Here is a 20548-nt window from a genome sequence, read left to right on the forward strand (position 1 = left end):
GCCCTGGTCATTGTTGCCATTTGAAGAGTAAAAGAGCAGATGAAAACCTCTCTCTAACTTTCCAACCAGCAAATAAATAATCTTTGTAAAATTTTGAACATGAATGTAATATAGAATACGTCGAGTGCTCCATTTCCTTGCCTTATAAACAGATCATTTCAAAAGTTGCATTTCTGTTTGATGGAACACAATTCAGCTGGATTTTCACTTGGCAGTTGCGTTTATGTTCCGCAGGGGTAGACTTCCTTTTGCTCGCTGCTAGCCCTGTCAATGGCAGCAGTGGAGACTGCTTCTAGAGAGGCTTCGCCTCTAAGCAGAAGAGCAGAGGACAGAAGGGGAGAGAGGAGAATGGTACAGGATTCCTCAGATTCCTGCAACAGCCAAGGCTGGGCCAGGCGGCTCCCGGGGCCCCAGCGCTGCCTGTGGTCTCCATCCTGGGGAGCAGCTGCAGTCCGCTGCCTCCCGCTGCACGCATCAGCAGGAAGTGGGATCCCAAGTGGAGAAGCTGCCACTTGTTTCTGGGCTCTCTGATAGGGATGTGGGTGTCCCACACAGTGGTTTAGCCCACAATGCCTCTTCATACCTGCACAACTTAGACGCACATGGAATTAAGGTCCAATAGCCCTTCACTGTTCAAATGCACCTAGCCTGTCTCTCTGGCCTTCCCTGTCTGAGAAGAAGGTGGGCTCGTTTCCCTTGATACCGTCACAGGTGCCTCCCTGAGGGGAACAAGGCTGGAATCCTTCGGCTGAGACTCCGGCGATTCTGTTGGCTGCTTCTCACTTGTGGCTTATTTTGAAGAGGCTTTTTTGTTTTTTGTTTTTCTCCCGCAACATGCAAACTCTTAAGTCATTTTTTTTCTTTCTCTTTTCAGGAGCAACTAAAGGCCTTTGATAATAAAATCAATGCTTTTTTGGACAATATGTTTGGACCTCGAGGTAAGTGAGCTGCTTGAGAGCTTAACGTGGGAAGAACATGGGAGGAATGCCCGCGCACCTGACTTGTGACGTCTGGGAAACAGAGGGCCCGCAGCACTGAGGGCTGACCTCCCCCGCCCCCTCCCGCCCTCGCTTCTCCCAGAGCATGCAGACAGCCCGGGGTCCCCCTGCTTGGCCTCTCCCCACCCCACCCTGGAGGTGTTGGGAGGAGGCGGGCAGACGGCCTGTGGCGTGGTCCTCCCCTCCAGGCTCCCTGGCCCCCCAGCCAGCTGTCACTTCCTTCTGACCGCGCTGCTGTCTCCTCCACGCCCTCACGTGCGCAGTCACAGGTGCAGCACTTGTACCCCTCCAGGCCTTGATGCGGGTGTGCGAGCTTCCGAGCGGGGTGCAGGGGCAGAGCCTGGAGGTGTCCCGTCATTCTTCTGTCACCCTTGTTTAGGAGCAGCTCTCCTCTTCCGCCCTGTTACTCTTCCAGTCTTACTAATTCAGCTACAGTAATGTTCCTTTTAAAAAAAAAAGTATTTGCTTGTTTATATGAAAGGCACAGTTAAAGAGAGAGAGTGCAAATGAGCACTTTCATCTGCTGGTTCACTCTACAAATGGATGCAACAGCCAGGGCTGGGCCAGGCCAAAGCCAGCAGCCGGAAACCTCTCCTGGGTCTTCCGTGTGCTTGCAGGGGCCCAAGCCCTTGGGCTGTCTTTTGTTTTTCCCACGCACACTGGCAGGGAGTTGGATCAGAAGTGGAGCATCTGGAAATCAAACTACTGCCCTTACCACATGGTGGGGCTGCAGACAGAGGCTTAATACACTACACCATGGCCCCAGCCCCTACAATAATGTTCTAAAGAACATTCCTGGACATATTATTTGGTTCTCTAGCTTAAAGCTCATCGGTGTCATCCCACTGCTCTTGGACGGAAAAACAGACTTCCTCTCACGGATCGTGTGGCTCACACCATGCCCGCAGGGTCAGTGCCAGCGCCCTTCACTCCTGGTGTTGGGGGAGCTTCTCCAGAGCAGGCCCTTCCTGTTCTTCCCCCACAGAGGCAAGAACCATGGCCACGGCTCACACGATTCATCTCCTGGCCTTGTTTCTGTTCCGGGAACGTGTTAGGCACTGCATATTCTACAGATAAATGAATTCGAGACAAAATGTTTCATTTCAAGGCAGCCTTTGTGGGAAACTTGATAATTCTCTGCAAGTTGTTTCCTGAGCTCTGTTGGGAGGAGATAGAGGGGGAAAATGAGGCCTTGTCTCGTAATTTACATCATTCTGCAGTTTCTCTACAGCTCCATACCTGCTCTGAGTGGATGTACCGTGTGCCTATAACGGAACTTTGATAACATACAGCTCTTGCAATTTCTCATGGCTCCTGTTGCTTGTGTGTGTTCTGGTGAGGCTGCCATGGGGCGGGCAGGGCAGAATGCCTGCAGCAGGTCTTCACCATCTTAGAGTGGCGGTGGTTAGGATGCGGAGGAGTCGGGGTGGCAGGCAGGATCCTGGCTAAAGCCCACATGACGCGGGAAGGAATGGCAGTGTCTCGGTGACTGTGGCTTTCCATTGGCCACTTGCACAAGGGAACTGAGTCTAGAGCGTCAGATGAGCGTGGTCCAACATCATGCACATGTGAGATCTACCAAGGAAAGATCACAGGTGCTTATTCACGTTTGGTCATTTTGATGGACATTTCCTCAGAAGCCAGAAGATAGTAACATTACCAGTTGTCACTTGAACGACATGAGAGGGTGTTTGGCATGGAAGCCATCAGGAATGCCTTTCCCTTCCTGAGTGACCTGGGCCTCAGTGGGCTGGCACATCAGGCAGTAAATGTCTGGGGGTCTCCTAGACTCTCTGATTCCTCCTGGTTGAGGCCATCCAGGGATATCGTTCAGGGCAAACACCTGTTGCGGTCTCACAGCCTCGTCTCTCAAGCTCCAAAGACTAACGATATTATCATAAGTATTTATTCCTGTGTTTTGGTGATAATGATTGTGATCACCATTTTTTAAAAAAATTTAATACTGCATGCATAGTTGGTGGGCTGCATGCCCATGTGGGCCTCTAATTAGGGTAGGAAGGGTCAGGTTCGGAGATGGTAGGTAGAATATATGTTTCAGTTGTTTCTATTTTTTCCCCCTCTTGTGTCCACAGGAGAGGAGGGGAGGGGGATCGCTCCTTCCATCACTCAGGAATGGAAGATGGTCATTTGATGACACCTTAGAGACCCCAATTTTGGGAAGAGTGTTCCAAGGCTGTTACATGAATAGTTTTAATAGCCCTGCGATGTTATTGGTTTCATTACTCCATGTTTGAGAAAACCTTTCCAAGGTCTACTAGTTAACAAAGACCATCTTAGTGTATCCACAGACCCAGGAACATGCTGCAAAGCTTGGCCAGGAGTGTGGTCTAGCCTCTTCTGCTTAGCAGCCTCTGATGAGACAGCCAACATCCTCCACTGGCCTAGATGAGCTGACCATCATGTCCCCATGTGCATCTGGGCATCCTGTCCACTGCACAGGCATCAGCAACTGAGGAGGTCTAGAACCAGTTCATGCACTCCAAGACTGGACCACACATCCTGCGATTTTCTCTGTGGCCAGGGTCTCAGTTCCCCAAGAAATCTCACCTTGCCTCAGCCAATGGATGTACCAAGGGTGCAGCTTGGTCAGTTCCACCCCAGCCCCATATCTCACACAAACCAATGGGTACTACAACCCAGCCTAGCCAGCCCAACATAGACCCAGTCCTCACGTATACTGGCAGATAGCGTGGCCTAGTCAGAGCAACCCCCGATAAACCTCTGCCAGGCCTGCCTCCAGCCCCAGTTTTTGTGCGTGTTAACCTCTGCTGCAGTCTATCCTGGCCCAGCTCACATCCCATGCAGCTCTTGTGCACACCCATAAGTGCTGTGACTTAGCCCGCCTTGCCCCCAGACCCAGCCTTCGTCTGCCGACAGATCTTGCACCTTACAGGGGTACCTGTCCAACCTGACAGGACTCGTGCGCCGTCCCAGCACTTGCCAGCTGGTGATGCGGCCTAGCTTGCCTGGCCTGTTCCCAGACAGGCCCACCTTCTCAAGCTCACCCATGGAAGCAGTAGCCGTGCCTTGGGTCTTGCCTGTGTCAGCAGATGATGCTGCCCAGTCTGAAATGGCCACCCCCAATCTTGGAATTCACTAGCAGATGCTATATTCTGGCCTAGCCTGCCCACCCCCACTTCCAGTTCTCACCAGGGGGTGCAGCAGCCTAGCCCAGCCTGGCCTACCCCCAGCCCTCATATGAACTGACAAGTGTTGTAGTCCAAGCCAGCCTGGCCTACATCCTGTGCTGGCTCTCATGCCAGTGTGTTCTGTGGACTGATCCTACCAGGCCTGTCCCCAGACCCAGCTCACACATGTGCTTATTGTTGGTCTAACCCAGCCTGGGTTAACCTGTTCCCAGTCCCAGCTCTCATGCTCACCAGTGGGAACTTTGACTAGCAGGCAAGTTTCCCAAGTTCCTATACCAGGTCCACTCCCATCAACGAATCTTAAGTGTGCCACTGGTGCTGCCCAGACTGACGCCAGTCCTGGCACTCACCGACGGGTACTGCAGCCTACCCCGACTGGTCTTCAGCCACTCGCCAGTGGGTGCTAGATCCCAGCCCAGTTTGCTCTGCCTCCAGACCCAGCCTGCACTCATGCTGATAGGTGCTGCAGCCTTGCCCAGCTTGATCTGCCCACGGTCCTGGCTCTCACACTCGCTAGTGGGGGCTACAGACCAGCAGAGGAGTCTGCAGAGGTCCCCATGAGGCCAGTTCCCAGCCCCAGGACTTGTGCATGCTGGCTGTTGCTTTAGCCCAGCCTGGCATGGCCCACCCACGGTCTCAGCTCTTGTTCACTGGTGTTGCAGGCCAGCCCAGCCAGGCATAGGCCTGGCTCTCGTACCTTCCAGCAGGTGCTGAGGCCTGTTCCAGCACCTAGGCATGCTAGCCTAGTCCCATCAGGCCTTCTCCCAGTCCCAGCCCTTGTAAATGTCAGATGGGTTCCTGTCAGGTGGGTTTTGTGAGCCAGCCTGGGCTCAACCTGCTACTGCCCTAGCTCTCTGTGTAAACTGTGAGCCAGCTGGTGCTACAGTTCCACAGAGGTAATCCTACAATTCCCCTATAGAGACTGTGCCCAGGTCCACTTCTCTCATGTTCTGGTGGGTGCTCCAGCCCAGCCTGACATGGCCCACCCTCTGCTGACACTCACAGGGAGGTACTGTGGCCTAGCCCAGCCCCAGTTTTTACAAACTCCAGTGGGCAGCAGGTGGTGGCTGTTTAGCCCATCCCAGGTCTCCCACATGGGGAAGTGCCTTGGCCTTTTAAACCATTCTGTCTCAGCTCCCTTGTCTATCTGCAGGTGCAGTGGCCCGGACCATGGAAAACCCCAGAAATCATTCCTTCCCTGTCAAACATACCCTCAGCTTCCATACCCCCTTCCCCAGGCCATCAGCAGTGCCCCCACATACCTGGAGCCAGGGAGGCATGTCTTGGCCCGGTGTTTCCCACCTCCCCTACTTTAAAAGGGAAAAAAAAAGAGAGTAATAAGAATAGGCAAGTATGCTGGCATACGGGTATAGTTAACACAAACTTGGCATTAATCAGGCCCGGAATGCTGCCAGCTTTTGGCTCCCTTTCTCAGCAGTGTAGCACTTGCCTCGGTGCAGGGGAACCTAGGCAGTTGCCTACCGCTGGGGTACGGTCATCTTGAACGCCACAAGCAGACATTTACAGAATCGAGCCAGAGGAACCTGAACGCCCTCAGGAGCTGTGTCACTTTCTCAGTGTGTGCCTGTACTGATGTGTAGTTCAGGAACATTTCCTCTTAACTCAGCACCAAGAGGCAGAGTGAAGACAGAGGAGCCTGGCCACAGCCTCGCGTGGCACACACTGTGCTGGGCAGCTCACCTGGGAAGCAGCCGGCAAGCACTAGGCCACCGCTGGCCTCTCGGACTGCCATAGCAAAGCGCCCCCTCCGAGCGGTCGGCGTAGAGTCAAGGAGCCTGGTTTCCTTTGCAAAAGTCTGAAAATAAGGTGCAGGCAGGGCCTTGTTCTCTGCCGTGCTTTGTGCTGATCGCTGCGGATCCCTGGCGTTCCTTCTGCTGTTACAGCCTTCTCCTCTTCGTGTCCTTCTGCCCAAGTCACGGTCTCTGGGTTAGGGCTCACTCAGCTCTGTGGCTTGATTCTCCCTGTGTCCTCTGAGGATAACCTTATCACCATGCAGGAGGACGAATGCCCATAGAAGGCTTCAGAACATGGCCTACACAGAATAAGCGCTCAGAATCTGTTGGATATGACAACAGTATTACAGCTGTACTATGTGTAAAAGCATATCTCATTATGTAGGCAAGGAGGATATGAAAGAGCAGTAAGAAATATCTCCCTGCAGAAGGCAAGGTCTTTTTCTGTGTGCTGGAGTTTGAGAAGGATTTTGTATGAAGACGAGCGTAAGGCAGCGGTAGGTAGCATGGACTTCTTTGAGGAGGAAGTTGTGTGGAAGACACTGTAGTGTCAAGTGCATGCTGAAAAGAGCTTGCTGAGCTTTTTACTGCCATCCCCAAAAGGAGAAATTCACAGAATAAATGATGGGAACGTTAGAGCTTTCCAGGCTCTGTCCCATGGGGAATCGGGGGAGGGTTAGCCAGAGGCCAGGGGTGTGCACAGGGTAGGGAAGCTGTATTCTGGGGAGACGGCCTGTGGAGTAACCAGAGAGACCAAGGAAAGGATGTAGCCAGCTCCTTATAAGTCTGTCTATAGAGATGAAAACGGTGGGCATTTGGGGTAGGCACTAAGATGCTGCGTGTGCACCCATTTTCCACTTTAGCATGACTGAGTGTGTGTGTGTGTGTTTTTTTAATAAAGTCAGATATACAGAGAGGAGGAGAGACAGAGCGAAAGATCTTCCGTCCGATGATTCACTCCCCAAGTGACCGCAATGGCTGGCGCTGCGCCGATCCGAAGCCAGGAACCAGGAACCTCTTTCGGGTCTCCCACGCAGGTTCAGGGTCCCAAGGCTTTGGGCCATCCTCGACTGCTTTCCCAGTCGAGGAGCAGGGAGCTGTATGGGAAGTGGGGCTGCCAGGATTAGAACCGGTGCCCATATGGGATCCTGGCGCATTGAAGGCGAGGACTTTAGCCGCTAGGCCACGCCGCCGGGCCCTCTGCTGTTCATTCTAGCTTTCCCATTCCAGTTTCCTGCTGCTGGTGCCCTGGGAAGCAGCAGATCTGGGCTCCATTAGTTGGGTCTCTGCCACCCACCTCGGAGGCCTGAATTAAGTTCCTGACTTTGGCCCGCTGTTGTGTGACACTTAGAGGGTGAATCAGCAAATAAAACAAATGTCTAATTTTCTGTTACAAAATCAGAAGGCAAGTTTTATCCTTGGCAAAATCATTTTCTCCAACAAATAGAACAAAGAAGATTCATGTTGTGTCTACAGTTATTTCCAGGTGTTACTTGTAGCTCCTCCTGGGAGGTTTTCTCTGTTTAGACTTTGAAATTGTTTCTTTCCTGAGTGAAACCCTGGGGTACTTGGTCTGTCTACATTCATGCCTCTCTCTGGTTTGATTTTAGTCACAGCCATTGGCTGCCCTGCGTTGCCTTTGCTGTTCTCAGCTTCTCAGGTGTGCTGTGTGGCCGACCCATTGCCCGTCCGCACCTGCTGGGCTCTGTACCAGTTCCTGGTTTGGGAAGTGGTGATCCTAGGTTTGGGGTTTCCGTGTGGTTTTAGGAGTTAGGATGCAGTGTTGGTGTGCCCTCCCCTGGACTCTCCAACAGCGTGGTCTATCAGGTTGGGAGGCAGCCATGACCGCAGCCCTGGTTCTGCTGCCAGCCACTGTATCGTGGCATTTTGAAAGTTACTCAAGTTTCCTGACCTGATTCGTCACCCATAAAATGGCATGGTAGTCTCTTATTAATAAAGTTAGGATAAATCAGAAGGTGTTCCAGAGTAGGCATTGAAGAACATTCCCTTCCCACTTGTTTTTCACTGTTAGCTTGCACCCCACTGCCCCGTGAACCCTCCCTCGACTGCTCATCCCCTTCGGTTTCTTCCTTCCCTAGCCGTGACCCAAATGCTGTTCACTCAATGTTGCATTATGTTATTTCTGTTACTTTTTATCCCTTGTTATGGTTTACTTTCCAAGGTTTAAATTACCTGGGGGAAAATTACAGTCTAGACATATTAATTGCAACATTCCAGAAAGGAACAGTTCCTAAGTTTTAGCATGATGAAATGACCATCTCTCTGCATCCCATCCTGGTGAGTTCCTCCTCCACCCAGTGCGTTCCTGCTGTCTACACTGCCCTTTGGGTGATCCATAGCTGACCCGGTCGTTGGATTGTCACAGTGTTACAGTGCTCATGTCCCCAGATCCCGTGCTTGACCTACTGGGAGCCCCATAGCGCAGGTGCTGATCCCGGCAGTTCAGATCAGCCCAAGAGAAGCCAAAAAGCCCCCATGTCAAATCAAAGGGTGGAAAGTGTTCAACTTAACGAAAGCAAAACATCGTGTACTCAGGTTGTAGGACCTGTGGCAAGAACAAACCAGTTCACGAGATTGTGGCAAAGGAAAGAGAAAACCTATGCTGCTTTGCCGTGACGCCTCCAGCTGCGGAAGCCATGGTGCCCGTGGGCTCAGGGTGACGAGGTCGTGATGTGCCCATGTGTGTGCGGGGCTCTGGTGCTGTCCTTGGCATCCAGCAGGGCTCTTGGAGTGTGGCCCCTGTGCAAAGGTGTGTGACAGTCCCAGGAACGAGCAGGACGGTAGCTCTGCACAAGTCTCACTGTTTGTTCCTTTGCAGATTCTCGAGTCAGAGGATGGTTCATGTTGGACTCTTACCTTCCTACCTGTTTCCTCACTGTCGTGTATCTGCTTTCCATATGGCTGGGCAACAAATACATGAGGAACAGACCTGCTTTTTCCCTCCGGGGCATCCTCACCTTGTATAACCTCGGAATCACACTCCTCTCCACGTACATGCTGGCCGAGGTGAGTTCCTGTGCAGTGCGGGGACAGTGGTTCCGGAAGCAGTCATGTCGTGGGGGAGCTCCCCAGCGGCTGCCATCAATACTGTTCGTCAGGACCCTCAAGATCTGGCGCAGCGTTTGATATTCTTTCCGGAAGTCCTTACAGTGCCTTGTTTCTAATTAGGATTTTGTTCATCCCGTGTTAGGCCGTTGTCTTTAAGTCCTTAGCTCAAGTATGATTTAGAAACACAGTTGAGGATACCAGACTGCCGGACATTGTCTGTACAGCAGTGTCGGGCCATACTTAAATAACTGACGGATGGAATTATAACTCCTTATGAAAGACTATACCGTTGTAACGATATGGGGAAAGTCAGCCAGGGGGTGGGAATTGGTGGGGGCGGGGAGAAACCCAGGCTCTACAGAACTGTATCATAAAATTCTAAATTTAAAATAAAATTTTAAAAAAACCAAGAAACACATTTGAGATTTAAAGATTGTGTTATACTGTGCTCCTTTTACAGGTGAGGGTTCTGAGGCTTGGGAAATGTCAGTCATTTGGCTGAGAACAGGCAGTGACTGAGTGCCCGTCCTGTTAACTGAAGCACACGCGTGCACGTTCCTGAGTACGGCCCCGCACGCCTTGAGGCCTGTCAGCGGCACCGCGGTTGCTCAGGGCCCACTCCCGCGGCCCAGGGCTGGCCACCAGTGCTCCTGCAGGGCCAGTGAAGGCGGCCCGCCTCCACAAAGCAGCAGCAACACCTTAAACACACGCTCTCTGGGGAGGAAACCCTCCAGGGAGACGCAAAGGATAAAATCATTTGCAGAGGTTAACAATCATGGCACAGTAGAGCTGTCTTCCTGCTGTGCTCAAATTTTAATAGAAATTAAATCCATACCTTAAAAGATCGTACCTTAAAATATCTTTTACAACTTCATGTAGAAAGTACAGTCTAAAAAATTGCCCAAGGGTTTCAAAAGTGTCTTGCATCAAAGTAGACTTAACTCCCATTTCTCCAGCGTTTGCACCCTCTCACCTGGAGTTTGTGTGTGCTTAGTAATGGTTGATAACCAGTCCCCTCCGTGGCTGGAATTGATGTGTGATGATGACATTTCAGACATTCAGGGAATTTGGGGGTTGGGAAAGGCATCGTGACAGCTCCAAAATCCTGTCACGAAGGTGCTCGATCCTTTTCTGAACTCTCAAAGGACAGTGCTGCGTGCTCTCGGTGAGTGGATCCCATCTGGGAAAGCAGTGTGTCTTCCTTGACTGGATTAATCTGCCGTGTTACTCTGCCGTAGTAATTGACAGTTGTATTGGTTAGAACGAAAGAGACATATGTCAGGTTGTAAGGGTGGCTGTTGGTAGTACACCACTGACTGTTCAGCTGCTTGACGGCCAGACCTTCCTCACGCGCTCTGAGGCAGCAGAGAGCAGGAGGCCTTGGGCCTACACTGCCATGTGTACATTACAGTCAGAGAGAACTTTTTAAACAGCAGTCAACAAAAAAGAGCATTTCTCCAAATGTGAAAATAACGTAAGCAGTAAATCCTGACCATCATCCTACCATAACTTCCGTGTTCCTGCATCATGTATTCTTGGGCGAATCACTCACTCATCAATGTTTACTGAGCACTTAACTACGTGCCAGGCCTTGGGAAGGAACTGCAGAGACGAACAGAGAGAAGCACAGATTGTTGGGAAGCTTGCTTGTAAGAGTAATGGAGATGGAAGCTAGGCCATCACCAATGAACTACCAAGTAAATATACTGAAGAAAATAGGTTTCCTGGTAGAATCAAGACGGCACAGTAGGGTAAGGACATGACTAAACAGATGGAGAAACATTAGCCAGTGAAGCAGAGAGGGCACATTCCAGGAAATAGGAGAGGACAGAACAACAGTAAGGGGCACCTGGAGACTGACAGACACAGGAAAGCAGCGGACACAACGATGCGGTGTTGCAGTGACTGATACCCCAGCAGCATTCAAACAGTGTTGATCTGAACTGCACCTGTAGCAAGAACTCCACCAGCAGCAAGGTGGGAAGGGGCGTTCACTGGGAGCTCAGAAGGTGAACACAAAGAATTACCTGTCCTGCTGGTCTGTTTGATTTGACCAGAAGCAGAGACAGAGCAGCAGGTCTCAGACTGGCAGTGTAGGAGCAGGGTATATTTCACAGCCTAGTCTACCCTCTAGAGCCGAATCGGGCACCATTTTGTATAGGGAGCCAAAGGCTATGATACGACAGCACAGTGCATGCACCGAACTGGAAGTGAACTCATTTCTGGCTCAGTGAATTGCAGCAACATGGCATCCTACAGGTTCCACTGAAGACAGGTCTGGGTAGCCCTCAGCCCTGAAGGCCAGCAGACCAAGAACTCTAGTAGTGGCACATCAGGCGCCATTTCTTTCAGTATGGCGAAGAATTTAAGACTGCAGAGGACAACAGTGAGCTGTACATGCACTAAGCTTGGTGAGAACTCACTTTTAGCTCAGTGCATTGCACGGGTCCTACAGGGAAAATGATATGGACTATGGCATCAGACAGGTGAAAACAGGCCTGAGTAACCCTCAGACCTAATGGCCAACAGGTTCCTGCACGATCAGTACCACCAACAACCTAGCTATATAGGACACCTGGTGTCTCCCTAATCCTGGGACCTGCTCAAACCAGAAGTGAGAGAAAGGTACAGACAATGGTGCAGCCTCAGCACGGTGTCACAGGGGGTGGAGAGTGGTGAGCCAGGAGCTGGGACCACTGAGACTATGGTGGAAATCTAGCATAAAAACCCAGACCTGGAACTCACTGGAGGGAGTAGCACAAGTGACTGCAAACAAAGAGCCATGTGCCAACCACAGTAAGTAAAATCGAATTGTAGACCTGTGAGTGACAGGGCTTAGAAACCTGCCCCAAGGAGAAGAATCTGCTAACCAGAAGTACAATGTCCAAGAGCAAAAGAAGAGACAGAGGCACAATGAATATTGCTGAAGACTCCCCTGCAAAGGAGCAAAACCCTTTGCCAACCTCAGAGTTCACTGAGGAAGATATCGAGGAAATGGGGGATATGGAATTCAAAACACTTGCTTTGAATCTTCTTATCAACAAGGAGAAGCACATGAAGCAGGCGTTCAAGGATTTTAAGGACTATGTCGCACTGGAAATGAATCAAATGAAAGCTGATATATCAGAAATGAAGAATACAGTGGAGCAAGTTAAAAGTACAGTGGAGAGTCTCCAAAATAGAATGAAGCAAGCAGAAGAAAGAATCTAAAAAATTAGAAGATATTTCCTGTCATCAGGAGGAAACAAACAAAAAGCTGGAAGCAGAGCTGGATCAGGCAAAAAAAAGTATCCAGGAATTGAAAGACACTATTAAAAGGCCAAATATTAGTTATGAGAGTCCCAGAAGGTGCAGAAAGAGAAGTTGGGTTTACAAATGTATTTAATGAAATAATAAAGGAAAATTTCCCTAATCTAGAGAAAGAATTGGGAAACAACATCTCCAGGAGGGGCACAGAACTCCCAACAGGCTTGACCAAAAGTGATCATCACCACGACAAATGCTATTCAAGCTCTCTTCAAACATAAGGAAAAGATCCTTAAATGTGCACATGAAAATAATCAATTGACATATAAAGGAATGCCAATTAAATTCACACAAGACCTCTCACAGGCAACTCTACAGGCCAGAAGAGAATGGAGCGACATATTCCAGATTCTAAAAGAAAATTATTAGCCCAGGATTAAGTACTGAGCAAAGCATTCCTTTGTCTTTTAAATTTAAATGAAATTCTTCCTCAGTAAAGAAAAGTTAAAAAAAATTGCCTCTTTCAAACCTGCCCTACAAAGAATACGTACAGATGTTTTCTTGACAGAGAAGAGGAATAGCACCCACCAAAACCAAAGGCAAATGTGAAGAACATCCCAGCAAAATGACAACAGAAAACTAAATCAATTAGCAACCCATTGCTAAAATGACAGAACCAAATTACCACCTGTACATATTAACCCTAAGTGTAAATGGCTTAGACTCATCAGTCAAATGTCATTGATAAGTAGACTGAATTATAAAAACAAAACCCATCTATTTGTTGCCTACATGAGACACACTTCACCAACAGAGATCAGCAGAAACTATATCTTGTGGATTTTGATGTTTTTTTAGATTATTCTCATCTGTTCAAAAGACTTTCTTCCTCATTAAATTCTTCAATGACTCATAGACCATACAGTAGCATCATTTTCTTCAAGAAGGTTCTTGATTTTCTTTTTCATTTCTTCAGTGACACATTAGTCATTCAGTAGTATGTTATTTAACTTCATAGCATTGTAAATTTCTGTTTTCTTCCTGTTGATTTTGTATTGTGGCTTTTCATTTAAGGGATGTATAGCAACTGTAATGGAGACTATCATATCCAGATGTGAGAATACACTGTAGTATGCATCTCTACTTCCAGATAAAGATGGACTCCCAATGAAGCTGTTAACTGAATCTTGACAATAGGATGCTGGACTCTCTGCCATTGTCCATGCCCACAATGATGGACATATGATTATTTAGGAAGAACTACACTATAGTAATAATATAGGGGAACTCGGTGAGGTGGGGAGGGAACTTTGAGAGGGGAGAGGGAAATCGCATGGTCTATGGAACTGTATCATAAAATGATTTTGATGATGGTAATAAAAGACTAAAACATGTTAAAAAAAAAAAGAAAATGTTTCCAGCTATATTTTATAATACAAGTTTTCAAAAACAATTAAACCAATATGAAATACTAAATTTCTAATGTAGTTTCTGTACCATTGTTTACATTTCTTTGATTCGAGATAATTCCCTACATAAAATCTAGTTAAATGAAATGATAGCTGGATTGTATGTCATTTAGCAGATGCCAAAAAATGATGACATAAAACACACTAAGGAATATAACCAGTGATCTACAGCAAGAATTAAAGCCCTTGATGACGTGCCTGTGAGGGCAGGATTGGGTTAGACAGATTCTGAGACATTCCTACAGTTGGCAACTACGTACCTACCAGTCAGGGCGGAGATGTGGATGGAAAGTTCTTGGTTTGGTTTTTAATTTTCTCTTTGTCTGTTTCCTTGGCAGCTCATTCTCTCCAGCTGGGAAGGAGGCTACAACTTACAATGTCAAGATCTAGCCAGCGCTGGGGCAGCTGATGTCCGGGTGAGCTGTTTGAAGCAAATCATCCATAACCATTTCTCAGAAGAGAGAGCGGGTTTTTCCTTCCCGACGTAAGGCCGGCCAGGGCTAAGAACAGCCGAGAGAGGCTTCCGGTCCCTGCAGAAATGCGCCATCTGCAAGGGGCGGTCTGGAAGAGCACGGCCTGTCTCCCTCGGGACGCCTCCACAGGCTGGACAGAGGCTCGCTGCCCCTTTGAGGACTCTCTCCAGGCCACGCTGAACAAAGCAGCCTGCTGAGCTGTCCCTGAGAAAGGATATGCAGAAATGTGCTTATATTTAAAAGCCCATTATAGAAATCTCCATTAATATGAAGGAAAACCGGATGGAAAGTTCTAACAATGGAGTGCAAAGTACCCTCATGTGTTGGTGCCATCCAAGGAATTCCTTCAAGTAACTTGAACTCACAGCTGTGTTGACTGGCTGTCACAGGGACTGCCGTGGCGTGCACTGAGCAGAGACGGGGGTCTCTGCCTCCTGGTGACTCGTGACCCGCTCAATTCCTCCCTCTGACTACACAGCATTACAGTTTGATCGTAGACGCAGGAAGCAGTCCAGCTCGTGGAGGGAGAGCCAGCTATGGCTCCATAGAGAAGCGGCAGTAAAGAGGAGGATTACTGAAGAATGACTAGAAAATGGCCAGCCTGCGAGGAGGAGGGGTGACCAGGGCTGCTCGCAGGGAGCCCTGTGGGGGGTGGGGTCCCGAAAGACCTTGTTCCAGAGCAACCCTGGAGTCTGCAGGTGCCGAGGAGGAAGTCGGGAAGGTTGGATGGCTTAGAGTGAGGAGCCGGAGGCCAGGAACGCGGGGCTTGCAGTGGCCTGAGCAGGAAGTGGGCACGTCACAGCACTGCGTGGAGCCCTGGAGGAAGGGCCGGTGCAAAGCAGTTTATTCCTAACCGTTTTCCCCGTCTTTTACAGGTGGCCAAGGTGTTGTGGTGGTACTACTTCTCCAAATTAGTAGAGTTCCTGGACACCATTTTCTTTGTTTTGCGGAAAAAGACGAATCAGATCACTTTCCTCCATGTTTACCATCACGCGTCCATGTTTAACATCTGGTGGTGTGTTCTAAATTGGATACCGTGTGGACAAAGTGAGTTGGGTTCTTCTTCCAGTTCTGAGGACTGCAGCCCAGGAGACCGCGGGGCTTCCGCAGGGAGAGCAGGGGCCCCAAGCCACAGGGGTGCAGGAGGGCCCTGGGGTGCTTGTAGATCCTGTTACTGTTTTTACTAAGAAATATTGAGGCTACTTCAAAAAATCATGGAAAATGGAATGAAGACCTGATTTTTTTGGGGGGATGTGTGTGGAAAACATAGAAAGTGCATCTGAAAATACCACACTTCAGTTCTTGAACCAGGATAAGCTTTCCCTTTTCATTTTTACCTCCCAGAAAACTTCCTAAGTACTTCTTGTGTATTTTTCACAACTCACTGATGTCATTTGTATTATGTGTTTTGTGGAATTAGTGTTTTAACAGTATTTGTCTTAGTATGTATGACACGGCTATTCGGGTGTATTTCAAAGTCCTGTTTGACTGTTACAAAACACTGTATCATTCCAATTTTAGTATATGTGCTGCCGAAGCGAGCACAAACTTTTACAAAATGCTGAAGCTGAGCGTCATCACCCTGTCCTGAGAATTCCCTAGGGAGTCCGCTCTGCCCTGCACTCGGGGAAGCACTGGGCTGGAAGGCACAGGAGATCCCAAGAACGTGAAGGCAGTGTCCGAGAAAGCAACGCTGGTCAACCTTACAGCCAGCATGAGTTTATCTGGGACTCAGGATCACATGGAAGTGGTGGAAAAGCACCAGCAAGATGTGGGGTATTGATGCTACTCATCAGAATGGGGTCACTTCCCAGTTAGCCCCAAGTAGGAGTGCTGTGATTCAAAAGTGCCTCGTAGGCCCAATGTGGAAGAGTAGCCTAGTGGCTAAAGTCCTTGCCATGGCATGCTCCGGGATCCCATGTGGGTGCCAGTTCATATCCTGGCTGCTCCACTTCCCTTGTGGCCTGGGAAAGCAGTAGTGGATGGCCCTTGGTTTCCTGCAGCCTCGTGGGACACCCAGAAGAAGCTCATAGCTCCTGGCTCCTGGCTCCTGGCTTCCAGTTTGCTCAGCTCTGGCCATTATGGCCACTTGAGGAATGAACCAGTGGGCGGAAGATCTCTCTCTATCTCTCCTTCTCTCTATAAATCTGCCTTTCCAAGTAAATAAATAAATAAATAAATCTTTTTTAAAAAGCCCAAAAGGTGCCTCATACACCCCTAAGTCGCCCAGCCAGGAGAGAGCGTCAGGGTTTCCCCAGAGGCTGTGCGTGCTGCCCAACGTCACTGGGAGAACAGTCCCACATCAGAGCCCCGTGCCCTGCGTGTGCGTCGCTGGCTGTGGAGACAGACAAGGACAGCGTGAGGGGGGAAGGGCGCAGGGATGACAGCTGTAGCTCCAGTGGTGTTTCTGAGGAAGGCCATTACCCATGTCCAAGGAGAAGTGGAGGTCAGGAGTTTAATGATTGTCAAATGACTCTAATTAAAATCCACTCACAGCATCTCTATGTAAAGACAGTTCGACTACTTGAGAATGACATAGAGAGCATAAATACGAACACTGTTTAGTGGATGGATGTGAAAACCTGAATCCCAAACAGTAGCTGGTACTCTAAAACTAGGAGAGAAGGCGTTCAAAAAGTTTTTTTGGGAAAAGGAAGTTATATTTTGGTGACAAAAGAAATGAAATCCATATATGTAAAAATTCTTCCGAAAAGTCCATGAAAATTTATTATGGAAAATATGGGGCCCAGCATGATAGGTCAATGGCTAAATCCTGACCTAGCAAGCGCTGGGATCCCATTGGGGTGCTGCTATGTGTCCCAGCTACTCCACTTCCCATCCAGCTCCCTGCTTGTGTCTGGGAAAGCAGTCGAAGACGGCCCAAAGCCTTGGGACCCTGCACCTGCATGGGAGACCCAGAAGAGGCTCTTGGCTCCTGGCTTCAGATTGGCTCAGGCTCAAGTAGCTGTTGCAGCCGCTTGGGGAGTGAACCAGTGGACAGAAGATCTCTGTCTCTCCTTCTCTGTGTAAAACTAAACTTGTTTTAAAGAAAAAAAGTGAATGGGTTTCCAAATTGTTTATACCAGAAGACCTTGTTAATTCCATTTTCCACGGGCTTTCTGAAGTACCTTCCCATACCTGCAAGTAGTTTACTGTGTGGCTAATTTCAGCCAGTGTTTTAGGATTTATCGAAATGTACTACTATGTGCATGGTAGTGCAGCTCTTCTTATTTCTTGATTTGCATTTATCTATCTAGGATCCTAATGCAGTTTTAGAAAACAAAACAAAATGGAAATAATTTCTCAGCATATGCACAAGTGCTTTTGAACTCTGTGGGTTTTTTGGTTTTTTTTTTTTTTTTTAGCGAATTCCATCAGTGTCAGACAAAAATACACTGTGGGCATCGTATCGTCTGAGGACGCAGGATGAAGAGCTCACAGCACACTCGGGGCAGGGAGGCGAGGGCTCAGCCCTGTGAGAGCCGGGGCCGCAGCACTGTCAGGTTCATTGCTCCCACGAGTCCTCACTTCTGACTGTAATCTGGGTGGGATGGTCCACCTCTGAGCTTCTCCTTGTCACCCGTAGTGCTCCAGAGACACCCACCCCTCTGCAGGTACCGGCAGGGCTGCGAGGTGGGCCAGCTGCCAGCCTCTCCCACCCAGACTGCCACAAGGGCTCCTGCTGCTGCTGGGTCCCCTCGGACGCTTCCCCGCAGCATGCGTGCGGAGTGGGCAGCTGCTGCCTGCGTTGCAGCCCACCCGCCCAGCCGCTCACAGCCACACTGGGTGCGTGGAGTGGCTCGGGGTGCAGGTGAAGCCCCAGGCAGCTTGCTGAAGATCGCCATGGTCTTTGTTGAGATTAGCTGACAGTAGCGGCACCAAGAGCGTAAAGCTTTTAAAGGGAAATAAAAATGAAGTAAAACCTTTCAAACCTGTTCGCTTGCCGCCCTGACCGGCACACGATCCCAGTGTCCAACTCCTCTCTGATTCCTGGTGTAAGCACAGGGGGATGTGCCAGGGTGAGCTTTGTGAAATGTTTGTAGTTGTGATTCTTATTTCTGCACGGGAGGAATCTCGCTTGGCGAGAGTGAGCAGCCCTGCCTTCTGGAAGGGTAGTAGTCCTTCCGCTGTGCTTTCCTAGGTTTCTTTGGCCCGACGCTGAACAGCTTTATCCACATTCTCATGTACTCCTATTACGGGCTGTCTGTGTTTCCCTCTATGCACAAGTATCTGTGGTGGAAGAAATACCTCACACAGGCCCAACTGGTAAGTCACCCCAGGGCCCCTCAGTCCCTGTAAGGCCCTCAGGTCCCGGGGGGAGGCAGTGCCCACCTCGGACACCAGAGGCTCGTTTGCCTCAACACAGGTGTCTTGACATGTCCTTTGTATATGCAGTAGCTGATAATGGGAACTTCCTGGTCTTAACTTACACATTAATTTTTAAAGCAAAATTAGTCCAAATGCTACTTTTCCAAATGGAAATTGGTGGACAATCTTCTGCGTTTCTCAGTATAATTCATACGAAGTTCCTGGAGGGTGGGCTGCTTGCGCACCGTTCCTGAGCCCTGCTCAGCCCCCGGCGCCCTCTGTGCCTGCAGGTGCAGTTCATCCTCACCATCACACACACCATGAGCGCTGTCGTGAGGCCCTGCGGCTTCCCCTTCGGCTGTCTCATCTTCCAGTCTTCCTACATGATGACGCTGGTCATCCTGTTCTTAAATTTCTATGTTCAGGTACGTGAGCTGTGCCTCGCTGGCGGTTAAATGGAATTGGCTCTGCGCTTGGCCGTTACGTAGTTGAGATTGCTTATCGGTAAACTGAAATAACTAGAGGCATTCAAATCAATCAAACGTACATCCCTAACCCTTGTGCCCTCATCCTGCTCCTCAAAGGATTACCCCGTCCACCGTGTAGGCATTGTGTGAGAGTTTTCAGTGCATGCACGTGAACTTTGTCCAAGCCGCCAGTGCGTCACACACACTGCTCCCGGTTTGCGTCATGCTCAGGAGGTCGGGCATGCAGCAGCCAGGACCAGCAGAGGTTCCTGTGAACAAAGGAGAAGATGGGCTTGTTGAATTTACTGTTGACAGGCTGCTGCTCCCCGTGTCAGCTGCTGTGGTGACATCAGACTCACTGTTGGAACAGAAGCAGTGTGCAAAGTCACAGTGACTTCCATTTCATTTTTAACAAACAGCGTAAATGGACAAGAGCTTCGCAGTTCCCAAGCCGCTGTGTCCCCACAGTGGGTGGGTGAGCGAGCAGCGTTCCGGAGCTCTGGCCTTAGTGGCAGATGTAAATGGCTTTCCTTTGTGGCATTGATACTTAGAGCAGCCTGAGTGACTGCGGCCTGCCCTGCTTCCTGCTCAGCCCAGCCACAGGGCTGGCCGCTTGTTCGCCGCCACAGAAGGCTGAGTTCAGCTCTGCTCCCCACGAGCCTTTATCTTTCCTAAGGGATCCCAGTTTCCTTTGAGACTTTCTGAAGAAATAACCTCTGAAGGCACCCAAGTGTCCCTCAGAGTAGGGCCAGCGTCAGGCCTGCAGAGAAGCCTTGCGCCTAGCAGGGAGGGGATGGGCACCTGGCCCTTGGTGCTGGTGGCTCAGACCAAGTTCTTCATCCTCCACCTGCCTGTGTGATGTCTGTCTTGGCCCTTTCTGGTGCTCTTATGTGTCTAAAAAAAAAAAAAAATCAGGTGTTTGATCAGAACAGGAAGGCTATGCCAAAACAAAGTGAAAAACCAGAGTCCGTGGAAGTCGCTTTTTAAAAAGAACAGCACTTTTCCCTGCGTCCCCGGGGAAGCAGCCACTGCAGAGTAACTTGAATGCCAGTCCCCTAAAACACAGCTTTCCCTTGAAATTCATCTTTAACCAGGGCTCTAAACTACAATACAAACGTGAATTCTGTGTCCTGTGAATGTATGCACTATTTAACTTATTGCTAACTAAAGAACCTGTTTTCTCCCTCTTTCTCTTCGAAATATGCACATCTAATAGACCTACCGAAAAATGCCAAGCAAGAAAGCTACCCAGCACCCACCTGCACCTGCAGGAAAAGAAGTCAAGAATGGTTTTTCCAGAGCCTGCTTCAGTGCAGCTAACGGAGTGATGGACAAGAAAGCACAGTAAAAAAAAAACAAAGCAAAACAAACAAACAAAAAAAAAACTAGAGTAGTGGGAAAAGCCTGCCCAGCACAGTAGTCTAACAGATGCTGCCTGTTCTAAAGCAAAGACTGAAATTATAAGTTCTCTGTGTTTTAGCATAAACTAATTTCTTGGCGTTTATAAATCATTCTCATGCAGAATGTATTACTCTATTGCTGTTGGGTTAGTCTGTTAACTGACTGCTTTGGTCAGCAAGGAGCTGCTGCTGAC

The 20548-nt window shown here is 49.3% G+C and overlaps 1 protein-coding gene across 1 annotated transcript; it reads left to right on the forward strand.

The window, feature by feature from the left end:
- Positions 1 to 872: 872 nt before the first annotated feature.
- On the forward strand, positions 873 to 20320 carry ELOVL2 (ELOVL fatty acid elongase 2). The gene is made up of 7 exons (XM_058668795.1): positions 873 to 938; positions 8762 to 8949; positions 14045 to 14122; positions 15055 to 15226; positions 18321 to 18445; positions 18778 to 18912; positions 20171 to 20320. Exons 1-7 carry the CDS (start codon positions 923 to 925, stop codon positions 20300 to 20302), a joined length of 846 nt encoding a protein of 281 aa, XP_058524778.1. The 5' UTR covers positions 873 to 922; the 3' UTR covers positions 20303 to 20320.
- Positions 20321 to 20548: the final 228 nt, after the last annotated feature.

This window comes from Ochotona princeps, chromosome 1 (assembly GCF_030435755.1).
Source record: "Ochotona princeps isolate mOchPri1 chromosome 1, mOchPri1.hap1, whole genome shotgun sequence".
Taxonomy (NCBI): Eukaryota; Metazoa; Chordata; class Mammalia; order Lagomorpha; family Ochotonidae; genus Ochotona; species Ochotona princeps.